At 36.3% G+C, this 21,142-nt stretch overlaps 2 protein-coding genes and 1 long non-coding RNA gene across 3 annotated transcripts in view; 2 read left to right on the top strand and 1 right to left on the bottom strand.

Moving 5' to 3' along the window:
• Nucleotides 1–6,040: 6,040 nt before the first annotated feature.
• Nucleotides 6,041–21,142, bottom strand: part of LOC115292687 — a 17,422-nt gene continuing 2,320 nt past the window's right edge. Inside the window, exon 3 of the long non-coding RNA XR_003909091.1 lies at nucleotides 6,041–6,784. This is a non-coding gene — a long non-coding RNA (uncharacterized LOC115292687). The remainder of the gene's footprint in view (nucleotides 6,785–21,142) is intronic.
• On the top strand, nucleotides 8,400–9,038 carry LOC115292686 (keratin-associated protein 26-1). Its single transcript, XM_029940722.1, has one exon. The coding sequence runs from the start codon at nucleotides 8,400–8,402 to the stop codon at nucleotides 9,036–9,038; it is 639 nt and encodes a 212-aa protein (XP_029796582.1).
• Nucleotides 16,434–17,189, top strand: LOC115292685 (keratin-associated protein 24-1). The gene has a single exon (XM_029940721.1). It carries the CDS (start codon nucleotides 16,434–16,436, stop codon nucleotides 17,187–17,189), a length of 756 nt encoding a protein of 251 aa, XP_029796581.1.

Raw genomic sequence — 21,142 nt, forward strand, 5'->3', positions numbered from 1 at the left:
TTTATAGTTCTAATATAAGATCAGAATTTTATTTAAAAAAATTTTTAAATATAATTCATTGTCAAATTGGCTAATACACAGTGTGTAAAGTGTGCTCTTGGTTTTGGGGCTAGATTTCTGTGGTTCGTCACTTACATACAACACCCAGTGCTATACTAAGTCGCTTTTTAATAAGGCGTTTCTTTGCCTTATTAAGGTTATCACTTACTTTTATAAAAAAGAAGTTTGATCTTTTCCACCTAGATGAAATTCTTTTTCTTTTTTTAATTCCTAATTAAAGTACACGTTGGCATACAAATCATGTTTTTCATGTGTTATTGTTTACGTGTACTTTTTCTATGTCTAGCTATTCCCTTGGGTTATATCAACTGCTTTATTCAGCAATGATGATTTTTGTATTCTGGATTAATGGTGGAGAGTATTGAAATTGTCCAGAGTTTAAGAAAATGATTCATTAAAGTGACCTTGAGAAAATATTAAAGCATATGGACTAATACGACCTGGTGACTACCAAAGTATTCAGGTAGTATATGGCTGCATTTGGAATTCGGCTTTAGGATCCTTCAGGTAATAGTGAATTTAGCCTTAGAAGGACATGACAGAATAGAGTAGCTTCAGTGTTGTAACAAATAAGGCCTCAAATATGTAACGATTTAAACACATCTTTGTTTTTCTAATAATATTGAGCAAGGGAAGAGGTCAGAAGACAACCCTTTTCTTTTTTCCATGCAGTGTTTAGAGTTAGATGACAGAGACATGACTCAATGATGTAACTACCAAGATGGTCTTAGGAACTATATTCCACATTACTAAGTATGGAATTCAGTCCTTTGGTCTTATATAACTCCAGGAAAACCTGTTATGTATAATACAATCATGTTTTTATAAAGAAAAAAGATACATATAATTAGCATAGCATCTAATACTTTCTGGAACATGGGATAATTTGAGATAGATTTCGGTAAAAAAAAAATCCCCACTTACTGCCACATTATATCTGAAGTTCCAACTGTGAGGAGCACCTGGGTGGCTTGGTAGGTTAAGCATTTGACTTCCACTCATGTCATGATCTCATGGTTTGTGGGTTCAAGCCCCTCATTGGGCTCTGTGTTGACAGCTCAGAGCTTGGAGCCTCCTTTGGATTCTGTGTCTCCTTCTCTCTCTGTGTCTCTCTGTCTCTTTCTCAAAATAAATACACATTTAAAAAAATAAAAGGGGCACCTGGAAGAATCACTTGGTTAAGTGTCTGACTTTGGCTCAGGTCATGATCTCATGGTTTGTGAGTTCCAGCCCTGCTTTGGGCTCTGTGCTGACAGCTCAGAGCCTGGAGCCTGCTTTGGATTCTGTGTCTCCCTTTCTTTCTAACCCTCCCTCACTTACACTCTGTCTCTCTCTGCTTCAAAAATAAATAAACATTAAGAAAATTTTTAATTAAAAAAATAAAGTTCCAACTTTGAAAAAAGTATAATTGCATTTGCTTGGCAGAATTCAGATATTTGATGCTCTTGCTTCAGTTTACCAAGTCTTGTTGTTTTCAGTATTATTTTTGATTTGCATTGTAACTACAGGAACATGGTCTTGTTTCCTAAAATTACTATGGAATTTAAAATTCCAGTTTCTCAGTTGTTATCTCAACTTAAAACTGTCATATTTCACTAATATGACCCTTTGCCAAATCAATTTGATGTTCATAATCAGGCACTATGGTTTGATTTTAATCAGTACTCATATAAGTGTTTACTATTTATGGGGGACACAGAGAATGACTACTATAAGCCTGTCACTTCTTTATGTTACCACAGTATTCCTAATCACTACTTTCTTGTACCAAAGTGATGACTATTTTTATAAGCAAGAAAACTTAGTTTCAGAAAAATTAAACAAGTTGCCTAAGAGTATGTGTGTATACATATATGCATAAATATACATATACATGTATACCATATGTTAATATATATGGTGTATACCATATGTTAATATGGTTTCAAGAAATAGTTGAAATTCAAATCCATATGTGTCTGTCTGTCCTAGAACTTATGTCTTGTTTTGCAATCATTTGAGTTTCAAATGTTTCAGTTTTGATGTACCTTACTTTATTTCTAGTTATTCTCTTGGCCTATGTCAACTGCCTTATGCAATGCCGATGATTTATAGAAAAATTACAGAAGGAAGGAAAATTATAGAAAAAAACACATTATTTATATCACATTTCTAGGACCAGGCATTTTATAAATATTAACCTTAATCTTTGTCACAAATTGAGAAGTCTTACCTCTGCCTTACTGATAAAGAAATAGGCTCAGTAAGATTAAACTTCTAGTCTAAGATCTCATTACTAACAAGTGAGAGAGTCCAAATTTGAATTCAAAATAATATTATTTTTCTTTTTATATGTAACTGAATGCTAACATTACTCTGTCGATGGTTTGATGTATCATTGAATGTTGATTTTGTTGCTGGTTTCCAAAGAGGACAAAAAAAGAAGAAGAAAAAATCAGATAACAACCGTACTGAGAATTGAAATTCAATATAATTGAATGGCTGAGTCTACAGGAATGTAAACATAGGAAATATGTCGCTAATTCTATCATCTATCCATTTTGAAATTATTCTTTTCATTCTTATTTACAAAATATAAGATGGTATGGGAAAATGTGATTAGCTAATAAATATAAAAAGCACATTTTGACTGTGAAATACCATTCAATTTACTGGAAGCCTCTGTCTTGGAATGCTGCAGTCATCCCCTACAACATTCAGACCACTTTGCTATGTCCATACTTACAGTATTAGAATCAATTACTCATCTATATTTTTTTCAGTTCTATAAGTAAATTACAGAATTATTTTAAAAGGGATGATTTTTGCCATTCATTGCTATATTCAGAACATGCCTATTAGATAACTATGTGATGTGCACTATTGTATTTATTGTAATGTAGAGTGAACAAATGAGACTGATTTCTATTCTCATGGACCTTGACATCTAGTAAAGTTGATGATCAAAAAACTTACAGATAATCGAGTGTATAATTAGAACTCATAATAGTTATTATGAAAGGAATTAATTAAGTTCAGTCATAGAGAATATAAAAGTTGAATAGAGGGGTTGCAAATGAGATTGGGTGGGCTGTGGGATCCTCTCTGAGTAGTGAAGTCTTAGGACTGGAAGGTGAAAAGAAAGCGGTTGTACAAAAAGTGAAAGGAAGCACAATTCAGGAAAAGGAAACATGTTCCTGGACCAGAGGTCAAAAGAGCATGGTAAGCTTGGTAAGAAAGTGAGAGGCGATTGGTGAGGCTAGCGTTTTGAGGATCAAGAGGAGAGGAGAATGAAATGAGCTTGTGGAGACAGACAAGGTCTAGGAATGCACGTCTTTCATTTTATTCTTGGACATAGAAATATTGTTAAAATTTTAAATAATAGAATGGCACTGGTTCTAAGTATATTATTCTGAACTTCCGATTTCTAGTTTAGCATATAACAAGCTTGGAAGTTGTTGTTGGGAACAATTATAAAAAAAGCTTAACACACATGTAAGGAGAATGCCAAGAGAAGAAAGAGAGAAAGGAATAGAAGAAATATGTGAGGCAAGAATGACTGACAATTTCCCAAATTAATGACAAACATGAAAGCACAGATAAAGGAAGCTCAGAGAACATAATCAGATAAATGTCAAAATATCTACAACTTAGGCATATGATGCTCCACCTGCCAAAATCAAAGAGAAAATCTTAAAAGAAACTGGAGGAAAGAAAAACACCTAACCTATAGAGGAGTAAGAATGAGAATTACATCAAACTTCTTTTTAGACAGATATGATGCAAAACCAAAAAAAAAAAAAAAAAGTGGAGTAAGGGCGCCTGGGTGGCTCAGTTGGTTAAGTGTCCAACTATTGACTTCAGCTCAGGCTGTAATCTCATGGTTTGTGAGATGAAACACTGGGCTCTGTGCTGACAGCATGGAGCCTGGTTGAGGTTCTCTCTCTCCTTCTCTCCCTGCCCCTCACCTGGTCATGTTCTATTTCTCTCTCAAAATAAATAAACTTAAAAAAAATGGAAAGGAAAAGGTGGAATGAAATATTTATGGTACTGAAATAAAAAATGCATCAACTCTAGAATTCTGGATATAACAATATTATCTTTCAAAATGAAGGAGAAATACAGACTTTGTCAGAAACAAAATTTAGGAGATTTATCACCGGTAGAGCTCCATTGCCAGGGATATTGCAGGTCTACATCAGATAGATCTACATAAAGAAGGGGAGAATATTGAAAATAAGTAAATAAATATCACTCTGACCATGTGTAAGGAAGACGTTAGAAAAATAAAGAGTGGAAGCAGGTAAGGAAGTTGTGTAGTTGCAAGATTAATGAGAACTTGGAGAAACTGAAATGGGAAAGCATAAGTGGATAGAAGGAAACACAGTTGAGATATAGTTAGAAGAAAGAAACTTGGCACTTGTTTACTGTTGGTAATTGGTGAGGGAAAGGAAAGAATCAAGGTTGATATGGTGATCTTTGGCCTAAGAATCCAGGTAGATAACTTTTCAGTTACTAAGATGGGAAAGTATGAGAGGAAGTTTTGAGGAATGAAATCAAGAACTCCACTGTGGATTCTAAATTTGGCTACCAAAGAAAAGTCAGCAAAGGCACGATGTAAATGAGCATCTGATATTAAAAACAAATCTTAGTATAAAAAAAATAAATGGCTTATTCAGCATTCAAAAGTGTTTATTGATCATCTACTGTGTTCAAGAAACTGGCAACTGGTGATGTTGATAAAAATAAGACATAGTTTCAGGGTGTCTCGGTAGCTCAGTCAGTTAAGTGTGAGACTCTTGATTTTGCCTCAGGTCATGATCTCACGGTTTGTGAGATCACGCCCCATGTCGGGCTCTGCACTGACAGTGTATGACACTGTAGAGCTTGCATGGGTTCTCTTTTTCCCTCTTTCTGCCCCTCCCTTGCTCTCTCTCTCTCCCCAAAATAAACAAATAAACATTAATTAAAAAAAGACATATTCTCTGACCCTGACCTCAAACAAGTCAAAGTTATACAGGATAGAGAGGCTTTAAGCAAATAGATTCAATATCATAAATGCATTAATTAATTTGCAAATAAAGTTCTATAGATGAAGGAAAAAGAAAGAAAAATGAAGAAAATGGCTTTAGGGAGCATTCATCTTCTAGCTATGACTCAGTTCATATTATACATTAGGATTATTAGGTTATTTTATTAAAATGTGGCAGTGATGTCCTGGATAGAGTTACCAAATCCTTGAGTGTGGATTATTTTTTCTGGGCCACATTAATATATACGACAGGAACAAAGAAATTCCAAATTTCCATGTTGGGGTTTTATGAAGAAAGTTACAGATTTCTAAGAAGAAATGAAGATTTAAAAAGTGGACACTTTCCCTATCTCTGCACACAACCAGGGCAAGTAGGCCAATATGAAAACGACTTCCAAGTCTTATGTTAACAGAGGGAAAACCAAATGAAATATTTAAGACATCATGCATGGAAGAGAATAAAGAGATGCAAAAGTATCTCTGGAATAGTGATTCCAGATCTGCTGTAAGAAAGCACTATCATTCCCAGGAGGCACAGTAAAGAAGAGTGTTCCAGAGAGGAGAGTCTTGTGCAAAGTCTCGGAGCTTCAAAAACCAGAGTTTAGGATATTTTGAATACTTAAATAAAACCAAAATATGGGGGTTCTGTAGCAGAATAATGAACTCCAATGAAACCCTCATGAACATAGTTCACTCTAATGAACTCTAATGAAAATACAAAGAATGTATTAGACATAAGGACTCTAAATAAGAGTTAATTAATTGAAAGTGTTAATTAACTATTATGTGAGAATGAAAATATCACAAATTCTCAGATGTGATTTTCATTATTTTGTGTTATTTCATACCTTCAAGCAATCATCTCTAACAAAAGATAGAATTTTTTCAGTATTTTTTTTATTTTAGTCTCTTGAGACCACCTAGAGATGTAACAAACTTAACAAAATTCTCTGTAGACATTGAGAGGAATTGCAAATAATAAATTAGGACATATGTCTGCTGGGTACGTGTATTTTACTCTTTCTTGCATTTGTCATAAAGATGAGATAAATAGTTGATGATATCAAGCTTCTCTCAGTTACATGTCCTGCATCTAATGTAATTAGATAATTACTGATAATTAGTGATGGGATCACATTCAGCCTGGTCACTGTCACCCCAACAGTGTCCCAGTTACCAAACATATTTCCATAGCAGTTCTATGAAGACCAAATCTATTTTTACGATGGGCTAAAGAGAAAGATTTTAGTTACCTTTTTAAAACTCACATGCAGCATGCCTACATGCTGAGAAAGAGATTTAATAGACTAGTGGGTTATCACTTGTTTTTGAATTTGGCAAGGAATGAAAGAAGTAAAGAGAATCTTTAATTAAATCATGAGGAACTTAGGTGTGACACACACACACACACACACACACACACACAAACTTTGCTGGTTGGGAGATATCAGGATGAGAGGAGAAATCCTTTTTGGAAGAAAGTAAGAGTTTAAGAGATTTCATTTCTCTGTAAGGGTTTAAAGCTCATAGAAGAGATAAGCAATTTATCACATAGACTTCTCAGACTCTCAACTCTTGATGACTTCAGTATCCTATGTTATTTCTCCAGGAGCAGGCTTCATGCTGATGGGAAATCATGAGGCTTTCTTTGAAGTAGAATGTGGTATACTGACTTGGATCACATAAGATGTCAAATATTTATTCTTCCACTACCTGGAAAAAAAAGTTGGAATTCAGAAGAGAAACCTTAACATGCCATCAGCACCAAATGTCATGCTTTTTGTGATGTTTTTAAAACATAAAATAAAATATTTAGAAAATATATACATCACAAAGGTGGTAGACATAGAAAATCTCTTTACTTTTACTTGGGAAGCTCTACAAGCATTTTTTATATATAGTTTATTGTCAAATTGGTTTCCATTTAACATCCAGTGCTCTTCCCCACAAATGTCCTCCTCCATGACCATCATTGTAAACTATATTCCCTCAGGGGAAAAAAAATCATCAGTCCTCTAGACTCTTCAATAGACTAATACAGGGACAATGAGCATTGATGGGAACAAATGATTGTGCAGAATGGGAGGGACTTCTTGGGTACTGATGTCACCATGCCTCTGTAAGGCCATGATCCCCAAAGGAACTGGGACTATCATGTGACAGGAAAGCATCCACCAAAATGATTATCGAGTTACTGCTTGGAATCTTTACCTCTCTCAATTTATTCCCAACGACATCATCTTTGACCTCCTGAGTAGCAGCTTGAAAGAAGATATTTCTGGTCCTGGATGACTACTGACCCAAGGAAATAGATGCCTGTAGGGATTCACTTACATTTGGGGGGAGCCATCCAGAATAAGGCCCAGAGATTGTTCCTTACATGGTGTCAAGTAAAAACTATGCAAACATCTTTCTTCATGTGACATTAAAGTATTTCTTAACCCTTATTCACTTTAAATGTATGAAGACTAAGGTGTCTTAGTAAATTTTCTCAGGTGAAGACGTACATTAATTCTGGAATGCAACCACACAAGCTGATTGACTTTTGATATAATGTTTATCTTCTTTGAATGCCACCAACAGACTTGGATAACATTTTTACTAATAAACACAAGCGTGTCGTTGGTGTTGCCATGCAGAAATATTACATACACCCCCTCAAGGTTTTGGAAATCAAGCCCAATTTTGAAATATGAAGAGTATCAAGTTGTCAGGGTGCTTACCTAAAATTGGCTATCAAGACAAATACACAGAGAACAATACCACATAATTAATTCTCAGCTGAGTGTTAAAAATAGGGAATAACAAGCATGAGGTTTTTCATCTGGAAAAGCCAGTAAGTTTTGATATGTAGGGTCTATTTCAGTACATTATATACTTCCTCCAAGTATTGCAACATTAGGTCTCTTCTTCAAAGATGGAGACCATACGCCTTCCTAACTATGTTTTTTCTCATGGGTAATGACTGGGGTAAACATCCATTCAAATGGACTCCTTTTAATCAAGCATTATTGAGGGGTGGGAGCAGAAGCAAAACAGGTCAAGTACACAGGTGATTATATCATACATTCTCAAGCCTGATAACAAGGGAAAGATTAGGACAGGATGATAGATACATAGGACATGCAAACTGGACTTATTTTATGGAGGAGTGGGAAGTCATCTTCACAGGCAGCACAACAATGAAGTAATGAGTTGTTATGATGCTAACTGATCTAAAATATGGGTAGGAGGAGAGTCTGGGCATGTACCACCATGGTATATAAGCAAGCCAACTTAGACAAGGTCCTCTTTGCTGCTTATCTGAAACCTTTACTTCAGATTTACCATGGCATCCAACATTTGCTCTTCTGGAAACTGTGGTTTCCCCTCTCTTGGGAGTCACTGCTATGTTCCTATGACCTCATCCACTGCTCTTTGCACTGCCGGCATGAACTGTGGTGCTGCTTTCTGCTTGCCCAGCCAAAACAGAACGTGGCTTCTGGACAACTTCTCAGAGACACACGGTCAACCTTCCAGCTACCAGCCATCCAGCTGTGTGCGCACGGACTGTAACATTCCTTACTACCCCTCCACTATGTATTGTGCCTCCAGGCCCTGCAGAGAAACCTGTTTGTTCCCCATCAGCTCTTATCTCTCCAGTTCCTGTCAACCGTCAATACATACTAGACCTCAGAACTATTTGTCTAGTTATTCCCGCCCCCAGCACCACCTCTCTTATGGCAATCAGCCACAGAACTTCATCTCCTGTGGATATCGACCACTGAATTTTGTGTCCAGCACCTGCCATCCTGTGAGACTTCTCTCCAATGGCTGTCAACCTTTCGGTTATGTGTCTAGCAGCTTCAGACCCCGGGGCTACATGTCTAATAGATTTCAACCTGTTCATTACATACAGAACAGTTTCCAACCAGCTTGTTCTTCCTCTCAGACTTTGCAATCTCCATTTATTAGAAGATCATGCTGAACTGTCATTCTAGCATCTTGCTAGAGAGCTTTGCAAAAACATATCTTTAGGTTGATGGGTTGTTCTTAGGTTGATGGCTTTTTGTGCTTTGAGTTCGGTTACTGTTTTAACCTGTACTCTTCCTTGTCAAATTCAAAGTGATTTTAATTGTTTGTGTATTCACTAGAACATTCTTATTATCAGGCTTCTTGATTTTTATGCCATTAATAAGTTCTTATGTTAAAAAAAGTTTTCATGGTTATCTCTAAATAAACTTGCTTAAAATAATTCAGAAAACAGTGTTTTTTAATTCTTTATAATCCTTTATGAATTTAAAACCTTTTAGTTTCACTAAACCAAATATATTTAAAGAAAAAAAGAGTGTCTGAAAAAAATAAGCAAGACAGATACTTTTGAGGTCATGAAGGTTCTTTAGTCAGGATAGACTGTGTTTTATCACAGTAACTAAGAACTTCAAACTTCCAGAAAGTTAAAATTGCAGTGGTTTATTTATCACTCATCAACACATTCATTGTTCCATACCAAAAATCATTCTCATTCTGGGATCTAGGAGTGAGAGCCTTCATTACAGTAAATATTGCCAGTAGAGGCAGGGGTAAGAGAGAGAATCACCACCAACTCTATATATGCCCTTTAATATATCATGGACAGAACAAGTTACAGTGTTTGCTTTACCTTCTGGGATTTACCACCAAAGTGTTGCATAAATTTTAATTCTGAACAATGGAGGGCACTTTATATTTTTCCTCTAGCATTAAACTTAATAAGTCCTTCCACCACCTCCTCATGGATTTTTACTTAGAGAACATTGCTACCTTGAACTTCTTTCTCTATTTATAGATGTATGTAACAAATTAATTCAATTCTTCCATGTAATCAGTTTGAACTTGCTTGTCTTAGAAGCAACTTCTTCTATCTACCATACTGATTCTTCCAATATGCCACCATACCACTACGGAGTCAGTAATCTCCTATGAACACAACTATCAAAACATTATTATCCCCAGTTTTACACATAAAAAAGTCAAACAGGGCAAGAAATTTTCCTAAAGACCCAGTTAAGTAGGATTCCGAAGACTTTCCTCTATTCTCCATATTATCTATAGACTTTTCCACTTAGGAAATGACCAATCTGGAAGTTTCTAAGTTGTCAATAACTTGGCAACCTTGATCTTCAACTCTAGAACTGCCAAACCTAAACTGGAAATGAAAATATTCCTTCTCTGCTTCAGCTACAGCCCCACTCTTCTCTCTGGGATGCTAACAAATTTTAATGGCATATACATCTATGACCTCTCTGGGGGTCTTCTTTCTTATGTAGATTTAAGGAAATGTCTTCAACTTATTCAATTTCTCTAAATTGAAGTGTGTGTGTGTGTGTGTGTGTGTGTGTGTGTGTGTTCAATATATAATTTATATAGATGGTAACAAGTTTTCTAGCCTAGAACTTTGCCTCCTCTAGTGCCTTTTCCCCCTTTTCTCCCTCCCTCCTCTGTCCCTTCCATCTCTCTCTCTTTCTATTTCTTTCTGATGGCCTCTTACAAATACAATAGGTTTTAGAAGATATCCAATAATAATAATAATGAAAGTAACAATATTTAATAATAATGCTAATATAGATGCTAGGCTGATGATAATGACAAAAGCTAACATCAATGACATATGAACTATATTCCATAACCTTTGCTTGACTAACTCATTTAATCCTCAGAGCCATCTATGAAGAAAATACTATTATTATTAACTCCATTTTGAAGGTATGCACATTAATTTAGGAAAATGTTTGGTAATTAATTTATATTCTAAGTTAGCATCAGAGATAGGATTAGAACCCATGAAACCTGAGCATTGAGCCTTTATTCCTAACAACTGCTTATGCAGACCTCCAGGAATTAACCATGGCACAGAAGACTATGGGTTAAATAAGAGGAGTCATTAGTGATCTGTTGTGAAGCAAAGAGCATTTATCTTGACTACACAGGGTAGGACTGTCCATTTATGCCATTACCTTTTCGAAAAGACAAGATTATTGCAGGGTGTCTATTTGCAACATCAAAGTAAATTAACCACAATATTTTCTTTAGTCTAATGGGTGACTGGATTTTTTTAAGTTACATCTTTAGAATATTAGAAGGAAAAAAATCACATTTGATTTTCATCTTCAATGTGCTAGGCACTGTCTTAAGTATTTTCACATTTTTTCTCTCATTCTCTCCTTACAACAGTCCTGCAAAGCAGATGCTGTTAGCTCTGGTTTTATGTAAGAAGGTCATGAGATATCTAGAGAGAACCATTTTCCAAGGTTACTAATGAATATGTTTCTATAGTAGTCAGTAAGAGGATGATTCATAACTCATGAAGGGAAAGTCTTGAGAGCTTTATCTCAAAATGTTCAGTCACCAGTGTCTCATTATATTCTGACAATGTTTTCCTGAAAAAGTAAGCACAAATCAGACTCTCATTTCTATCTTGCCACTTACTTGTGTCATCATTTAAAACGTACTTTATCTTCATTTACTCCTATTTCCTAAATTTTTAATTTTGCTCCTCTGCCCTTCACCTGCTGAAACAGTTAATGATCTCTGAAGCCAACACAGTAAGTGCAGCAACAGAGTCCACCATTTTAGGTTTCCACTGCTCAATTTGGGAATTATTTGAACTCAGTAGTTACAATTGAATTGCTGGGTAAGTATGGGTTTGCATAAATCTTGTTTTTTTTTTTTTTAAACCATGGGATCACTGTTGCATCATTTAATTGCACTGAGACAAGTGGAATTAGAACACAAATAGATACGTGGTGGCAAAAAAGGAAGATAAAAATTGTATCATGACTTAAAAGGCTAGAAGGCGATCTCCATTATTTTCTTTAAGGGCCATTTACTGGAAAATTTAGCTTTCTTTGATCTTCTGTGTTTACCCTAAAGGATTTTTAACCTTTGGAAAAAATTGGAAAAGAGTTCCATAATTCTTTTTTAATGAGTTACAAGGAATCTGCTGCCTCATTAGACAAAGGGATTTTGTTGCTTATTCTTCAGAAGGCAAAGGAATTTCTCTGAATTATCTGATGGCTAGAAAGCTTATTCCTCCTGTCTTAAACTTGCCTTGGATACAGAGCCCAAACTCTACACAGAGACTACCTAATAGAGTTACCTATTTTCTTTAACATAATGTATTAGTTTCCTGTGGCAACTGTAACAAAAGTGGTGGATTAACACAACAGAAATGTATTCTCTTGCAGTGTTAGAAGACAGAAGTCCAAAATAAGTTTCACTGAACTAAAGTCAAGATGTCAAAAGGCTGATTTCTTCTGGAGTCTCTTGGGGAAAACCCATTCCCTGCCTTTTCCATTTTCTCAAGGTTGATGGCATTGCTTCACATCTATCAGCATGGCCCCAGTCTCTACCTCTGTCATCTGAATTCCTTCTCTCTGACTGACTGCCTCCTTCCTGTAAGAACTTCTATGACTGCGTCAGGCTCATCCAGAGACCCTTAACCTAATTGTGTCTATAAAGTCCCTTTTGCCACAAAGGGTAACATTCGCAGGGTGCAACGATTAGGAAGTGGGCATCTTGGTAGGGTGGGTGGGATTCTACTTAGCTTTTAATACATTAAAAATATTACAAACAGGAGAATTAATGGAAGGAAAGATATTTTTAGTAATTCAGTAGAAATAGAGTAAGCTGCATGCTTCTCCAAAGCCCTTGGAGGACAAGACACCCAAATGACAACGGTTTTCACTTCCTATGAAAACTGACCATTGTGATGAGCTTACTTGCTCTGCTACTGATGCTGTCATTCCCATGTCTTGCCAAGATGAAGACTAAAATAGAAGATGATTGTGTAGAGGTACAATCTGCACAACATGGTGGGTAAATGGGTTGTTTGGTTACCTATGATTGTGATGAGTTGATTCAATGTGGATGGACCTGGAGGGTACTTTGTACTCTGCTAAGTGAAGTCAGACAGGGAAAGAGAAATACCATATGATTTTACTTAGGTGTGGAAACTGGATACAAAAACAAATGAACGAACAAACAAACGAAAACAGACTCATAAATACATACAGAGAACAAACTGGTGATTGCCAGTGAGTGCAACAGGTGAAGACAATTAAGAAGTACAAACTCCTAGTTGTAAAATAAATATGTAAGGGGGTTAAAAGTACAACATAGAAAATATAGTCAATAATATTGTAATAACCTTGGATGATGACAGATGTTAGCTACACTTGTCCTAGTGAGCGGAGTGTAACATACAGCTTTGTGGAATCACCATGGAGCACACCACACCTGGAACTAATGTAACATTGTATGTCAACTATGCTTCAGTTTTTTTAAATGAGAGGACCTGAGCTAACTCTACTTTTGCAAATGTCCACATTTAAAAAAATTTTTTTAATTTTTTAATAGTTTATTGCCAAGTTGGTTTCCATATAACACCCAGTGCTCTTCCCCACAAGTGCCCTCTCCATGATCATCACCCCCCCTTTACCTTTCTTCCTCCTTCTTCATTCCTCAGTTTGTTTTCAGTATTCAAGAGTCTTTCATGATTCACCCCTCTCCCTCTCCCTAACTCCTTTTTACCCTTCCCTTCCCCATGGTCCTCTGTTAGGTTTCTCCTGTTAGACCTATGAGTGAAAACATATGGTATCTGTCCTCTGCCTGACTTGTTTTGCTTAGCATGACACCCTCGAGGTCCATCCACTTTCCTATAAATAGCCAGATTCCATTCTTTCTCATTGCCATGTAGTATTCCACATTTGATTGTGTAGAATATTATTGTACCCAAATAAACTTAAATATGTTTTAAAGTCTCATGCTGTGAATATTGGTCATGCTATGTGATGTTCTTCAAATTTTTGTTGGATTTAGACTAGTGCGAATGATATTAATTTAAAATACTACTTAATCCTAGGCTAGAAGGGGAGGATGTAGACTTTTCAGCTGACTGACTTATTCTGTTTTCATTCCCTCAAATCTGCCTCAAGGAGGCCTGAAAATAAGACTCGAGGTGCCACAGAGAAATCCAGAAATAAAGCTCCCTCAACCTCTGGACTCTTCTATACATCACTAAGATTCAGTAACTCAGTGGGAAGTTGGCCATCACTGGCCTTATATATTTTATTTCCTCTTTGGCCTGCCTCAGGACTGAACATTTCTGCACAAAATCCCAGGACACTCTGTAGCCAAACAATTTGCTGAAAATATGGTTCCCTGATCTTGACCCTTTTCACAAGACAGCAAAACGTGTTTCATAGAGAGTTGTTTACGGAATGACCCCATCACCTTACAGTATAAATACTGAGAGAAGCATGGAGAAAACTCAGACTAAGAAAAATGTTTGGAGAATACCTGTAGGTTTAAATTGGTGTGCCTTTTAAGTCTTTAGTTGAGAAGCAGAGAACAGGAGGAGAAATCTAATTGTCTTCTGTAAGGACCGTGTCTTTTAAAAACTATCCCTATAACTTATCTTAATAACTGGTACTGTCCTCTGTCTGAACTCATCACTGTAAATAAATGCATTCCTGTTTTCAATTCAATATAGGCTCTAAGTTTGAATATAGTTTATATTTTCAAGAACAAAAATGTCAATTCTTTAGTTTGAATTAAAATCTTAAAAATGTTCCAACAACCTTCACCATAAGGAGTGAAAAGGTTATTTAAAATGTACAGTACCTGTAGGTAATAGGTAACTTATTCAAATAAGTTTTTAAACACAGTCATAATAACTTTTGAACATAAAAGTAAAATAAAATCTATGTGCAAAAAAAGCAAATTGAAAATAAATTTAAAAATTTGTGAGAAATTTAGAAAAATGTTAGACATCTGGCAGGAGTTGAGCTTTACAGCTGAGACAGAGGGATCTATTATGTCAGTCAATTGGGAAGGCATAATCATGAGAAATTGGCCTTCTCTGATAATACATATTGCAAAAAATGCTTTAAGAAAAACATTTTGGGGGCACCTGGGTCATTCAGTTGGTTAAGCGTCCAGCTTTGTTCAGGTCATGATCTCACAGTTCATGGGTTGAGCCCCGCGTTGGGTTCTGTCCTGACAGCTCAGAGCCTGGAGCCTGCTTCAGATTCTGTATCTCCCTCTCTCTCACTGACCCTCCCCTACTCGCGCTGTCTCTCTCTGTCTCACAAAAGTAAATAAAAAACAGAAACAAAAAAATCTTGGGGTGCCTGGGTTGCTCAGTTAGTTAAATTCCAACCTGACTCTTAATTTAGGCTCAGGTCCTGATCCCAAGGTTATGGCATGGAGCCCCACATTGGGCTCTGTTGAGCATGGAACATGCTTAATACTCTCTCTCCCTCTCTCTCTCTCTCTCTCTCTCTCTCTCTCTCTCTCTCTCTGTCTGCCCTTCTGCCCTACTCATGCACTCTCACTCTCTCTCCAAAATAAGAAAGAAGAAGAAGAGGAAGAGGAAGAAGAAGAAGAAGAAGAAGAAGAAGAAGAAGAAGAAGAAGAAGCAGCAGCAGGAGGAGGAGGAGGAGGAGGAGGAGAGAAAAGAAATGAGAAAATAAAGAGGGAAGAAGAAAGAAAGAAAGAAAGAAAGAAAGAAAGAAAGAAAGAAAGAAAGAAAGAAAGAAAGAAACAGAAAAAGAAAGAAAGAAAGAAGGAAAGAAAGAAAGATAAGAAGGAAGGAAGGAAAGAAAAGAAAAGAAAGAGAAAGAGAAAGAAAGAAAGACATTTCATAGAAGTCTTGGTTACTTAGCAACCACTGACCCATAAATACAAATTAGGTCACTAAGTCTCACTTGGATTGCTGTGGGTCTTACAGGTGAAATTCTCCAAATACATCAGATGAGAAATCATGGCTTGGCACAGTTAAGAATATAGTACATATTTTGGGAAACAATTCTTTCTCTTAATAGTTCAGTGCCTTACTCTCCCTTAAGCAACAGTACTGAGACAGCCAAAGTATTCAGCTGAGCTCACAGGAAGGGACTGAGTCCTGCGGTATTTGGCAGCAGTCCGAAGAATGGAAAAACACAGGTTGCTTGTTTTGCTTAAATCCTTGTTCACCCTTTAATAACCATGCTGCCGAAGCCCATACGCACGTGAACTCTTGTTAACCACCTATTGGCAGACGAGAGCTTGTTTATTAACATTAAAACCACCATTCACTGAAGCTATGGTCTAAGGACGATGAGTATTGGGAGATGTTCAAAGTGATGATGATAAATGCGTTGAAGAATCAAAATAAACTTATTTTTATAAGAGTGCAAAGACATCAGCCGATGTCGCTGAACAACACACTAATAAGATGTTGCTGCGTTGTCCCAGGCTGCGAGAAGGAAGAGAGTCTGGAGAGGTTGTAGACAATCTCCAGGAAGGATATAAAAGGTCCACAGGCCATAGTGGCCTCATACCTTCGCAGCCATCACCGAGCATGCAGTCGGGCTCCATGTCTCTCCTGGTCTCTCCTGGGGACTGCAGCGGAACATCCTACAGAACTCACTGTTACATCCCAGTGCCTCCTTCTGTTGCCCTTTGCTCCAGTGATGTAAGCCCTACCTTTGGGCTCTGCTTGCCCAGCAACTACCAAGGAAATCTCTGGCTCCTGGACAACTGCCAAGAAACCTGTGATGAAATCCCAAGCTGTGAATCTCCTAGCTGCGAGCTCACGACCTGTAATGCAAGTTGTACAAACTCCTGTGTGCCACGCAACTCTCCAACAGTGGACAACGTTTGCAGTGTCCGTGAAACAACCAAAACTGGCCTCAACCCCAGCTGCAACCCATGCACTCAGACCAAGGGGTATGTATCTGGTTGCTACACACCCAGCCAATGCGGCTCTAAAGCAAGCCAGACCCTCAGCAATAGCTTCAAATTCTTTGGGCCACTCAATTGCTTGTCCAACAGTTTCCGGCCCCTAAACCACTGCAGACTGGGTAGCTTGGGGTATAGAAGCTATCAAAATCTTGGCTTCATACCCAGTGGCTTCTCACCATCATGTTATATTCCCAGAAGTTGCCAGTTCCAAAACTATTTAATGAGAAATCCCCGATATCCAACTTATGGACCCATGAGATGCCAACCGCTGAGGTATTTTTCTAGAAGCTTCCAGTCTCTGAGCTATATACCAAGTACTTTTCCTCCTCTGAGGTATTTATGCAGTTCTTGCAGACCTCTGAGTTGCTATTGATCAACCTATTGCATTTATGGCTGCGATAAGTTGCCCAATGGGGCATATTCCACCAAGTAGTCATCTTCTTTAATATTCTGCTGAATTACTTCATGTGTCTTAAGAATCTTATTATATTCACCTCAAATACAACTCCGGGACTTATTAACCACAATCATTATCACTTGCTAGCTGTCTTTTTTTTTTCTGTTGCTTTGTTAATGTCTTTTGTTCTAAGAGCTGATCCTGAAGGTAGTATTGTTTTTGCGGTTGACGATGATGGACACTCTGAAGAGATTCCACATAAAATACAACCATTGCCAGCTTTCTTATTATGGCTGCTGCTGTCACTTGTCTGCCAGTGGGAGTATCCCCTACCTTCTTGATAAAGAGGAGCCTTTTTGGTTTGACTGATGATTTCACCATATATTTTCAGATTGTTTTGCTTTTTATTAATAGTTTTGTGGACTGCTTAACTAGCATCTTGCTAATGAGCTAAGAGATAGCATTGCCTTAGATATGCTATGTTGTGCTACTTTATCCACCCGCTACTGACTGATTATAAGGATGTGCAAGCAGCAATATCTCACTACAGCTCAAAATAAGAAGACCTTCAGCATATCTTCTCTTCCAAGGAAGTCCCGAAGCCCTCCACTGACTGACATTTGGCTTTCGTTCTCAATGCCTAGGAGGGAGCCTCAGGAGTAGAAGCACAAGAATTGTTTGTTGAAAGAATGATGAAATACACTATAGACTGTTCGTGATTAGTGATAATCTATGTTCATGATTCTGCTATAATCCTCCCCTACTGAATTTTTGCTTTCTGATTTTAGAAAAGGATCTGGTTTGTAGTTAATAAACAAATTTCTATTGGGAAATAATGACTTTGCATTTTGTTTTATTTCATATTCACTAAAGTGTTATCAATGTTCTGGGCAATATGCATACCTTTTAGAAGCACTAGTTTCCTGTCATTTGGTTTAATAGTCTAATTAAAAACATAAAGAAGATAGAGTATGAATTTCTAGGACTTTTATTTGTTTTGTTCTGTTAGATTTTTAACACATTAAGTGGCATTTCTCTTAGAGTGCCTGTGATTGATATGCACATAGAAAAATTGGGAAAAGGATTTATAAAATAAATCAGTTTAGTACAAATTGTGTAAAGCATTCAATGTATATATATTTTCCTGTACGATATGTGTATTTATTGGTTTTGAAGATGAAGTTTGGGCTTTGGAATAGATTTAATATTGAACCCAGAGAGAAATGACTTAACTTCTAAAATGTTCTCCAAAACGTGAAAATAAAATCATCCATCTCCATGGTAAAATTTAATATCTATATTAAGATTTTTGTAAGTAAAAAGTGAATCATGTTAAAAGTCAATAAGATGGCCTGTGGAAATGGGAAGAATGGAAGGTCATCAATATAAGTAGTCTAAAATTAAAACTCTTGAAGCATACGGAAGGCGCTACCATTTTATTTATTCATTCAGCAGGCTTACTCTGTACAAGAGAGATTTACAGGAGGAATATTACTGTATTACTTCTGCTTGAACATGTCAGTGGACAATCAAGTCACTCCTTTGTGAGTTCATTTCATTTTCAGAGAATTTTATTTGTTAAAAATTTCTTCTTTATATTGACACAAATCAAATTGTTCTTAGCAACCATCCACTGGCCATATAGGACCAGTTTAATTCTTTTAACATAAGACAGGTGTTCAAGTGTTTGAAAATAATTACTGTGTGTCCCAGCTGAGTATTCAGGTGTCCAAACTAAACATTCAGTCTTTCAAACTTTAATAGAAAACCTATTCTTTGAGGCATTGAATGAGATTCTTTGGGGATACTAAGATTTATAGATCCTGTTCGCAAGAACTATTCAGAGGAGTAACATACTGAAACAAACAATACTGCCTCAACCATTTAGAGTACAATGTGAAATGAAACCAAGAGAGAACTCTAACAGGAGAATTAGAGAATTTTTGGTGGAAGAAAAGGAATCAGATTAATACCTGAATGGTGATGAGCTGACTGGCATATGGGCATGCAATAAGAAGGACAGTGGGGGTAACAGATACATTTAAAAAAGAGAAAGAGATTAGTTTGATCCAAGGGATGGCAACTTAAGCTCCCCAGTGGAAAACAATTGAGAGAAAATATAAGACATTGGATTAAATACACATCTCGGACAGTGAAGACTTACTTAAATAAGAACAGGCAAGTAATGGTTATAAAATAAAAGATTTACAAGTGTGGTGACATCAAGATCAAAAACTCTTGATAAGAGAGACATAAAGAAATTTAAAACAAAGCAAAAATATGTGTGCAAGGTGAGAAAGCATACGAGAACTTTCTGTACTTTCCACTCAAGTTTTCTGTAAAGATAAAGCCTAACAAGTAGTCCCAGTGAGAAATCAGCACACCTCATACTATCATGTTTATGTCAATTATAACTAAATAATAAAAAACCTAACAAACAAACAAAGAATGAACAAAAAAGTAGGATTGAGAGAAAATAGGTACATGACCATAAAATTGCTACTCAGAATATTTAAGACTCCACAAAAAGAAAAAAAATGTGACAAAAGAAAACAAAGAATATGAGAAATTACTCATAAAGGCAATACACATAGTCAATAAACATTGGAAAAAGTTCCACCAAGTAGGAATTAGTAATTATAAATACACGACATTGGTTTTCACCTTCCACTTGGCAAGCATATAAAAAATTTTTTTAACTTTTAAAAAAAATTTCTTCTTGAGAGAAAGAGCACAAGCAAAGGAGGGACAGAAAGAGAGGAGGACAGAAGATTCGAAGTGGGCCATGCCCTGAGAGCAGTAAGTCCAGGCAGAGCTTGAACCCAGCAACTTTGAGATCATGACCTGAGCCGAAGTTGGACAAGTTGGATGCTCAACCGACTGAGCCACCCAGGTGCCCCTAAAAACATATGGTGTCCCCAAAAACACACTGGAAGTAATAGTAGAATTTGATAAGGCTGCTATCTATGTTAATATATAATGTGCACACATTGTATGACCAGATTCTTCTACTTCTTAATATCTCCCCTACAGAAACATTCTTTCGTCTTAAAATATTTATTTTAGCTCTGCGTAGATACTGAAAAAAATAGAAACATGGGAAGACTATGAAATAAAAAATAGAATGTAGTTATACTAACATATATTTTACAAGATTAAAACTGGATCCATACAAGCATATAAACATATAGATCCATATGAATAGTATCATAAAAAACATATTACAAAATTAATAACATTACAAAAATATGATAAATAAGATGTGACATTTTGTGGATAAACACACATATCAATGAACATTTCTCAAATTTATTCACCATCTACTATTTCTCTATCTCTCTATTTATGTATCTTTATATCTACCTAGCTGAATAGAATTAAAAACTCTAGAAAAACACAATCTAAGTTGTATTACTTTGGGGAGTTTTAAAAACGGTAGTTGGTGATTTTCAACATGATTTTTAGCTTTCACTATACTGCCTCGATTCCCTAAGTAATGAAAAAAATAAAAGCAAACCAAAGTAGCAATACTGACAAATAAATTTGGTCCTACTCTTTGACTCCGTAGAGTACATAATCAACAAACTCTCCTATGCTACTGTTAGTAAAAATATTGAATAGCAAAGTGAAGTAGACATCAGTCCTCTATCACACATTTCTTTCTAGAAAACCACAGAATGTAAAGATTTATATATGTCTGTTTAATTTCACTTAGGCACAAAATATGCTTAATAAGTAACACACTACGTCCGTAGGTCCAATGGCAGCTAATTTTTAGAATGCAGCTGAGGTCTTTTTAAATTTGCACTTAAAAAATATGTCAATGAATTACTTCTTTTCCCATACATTTCACTGCACACACAGTTGACCAGCATTTTCTGCTTCCCAAATAAAAGGAGACTTATTTTTTTGTAAAAAAAAAAAAAAAA

Source organism: Suricata suricatta, chromosome 5 (genome assembly GCF_006229205.1).
Source record: "Suricata suricatta isolate VVHF042 chromosome 5, meerkat_22Aug2017_6uvM2_HiC, whole genome shotgun sequence".
NCBI classification, from domain to species: Eukaryota; Metazoa; Chordata; class Mammalia; order Carnivora; family Herpestidae; genus Suricata; species Suricata suricatta.

Bases quoted from the DNA above. Each gene is read 5' to 3' on its own strand.
- LOC115292686 (XM_029940722.1), top strand. From the start codon at position 8,400: ATGGCATCCAACATTTGCTCTTCTGGAAACTGTGGTTTCCCCTCTCTT.
- LOC115292685 (XM_029940721.1), top strand. From the start codon at position 16,434: ATGCAGTCGGGCTCCATGTCTCTCCTGGTCTCTCCTGGGGACTGCAGC.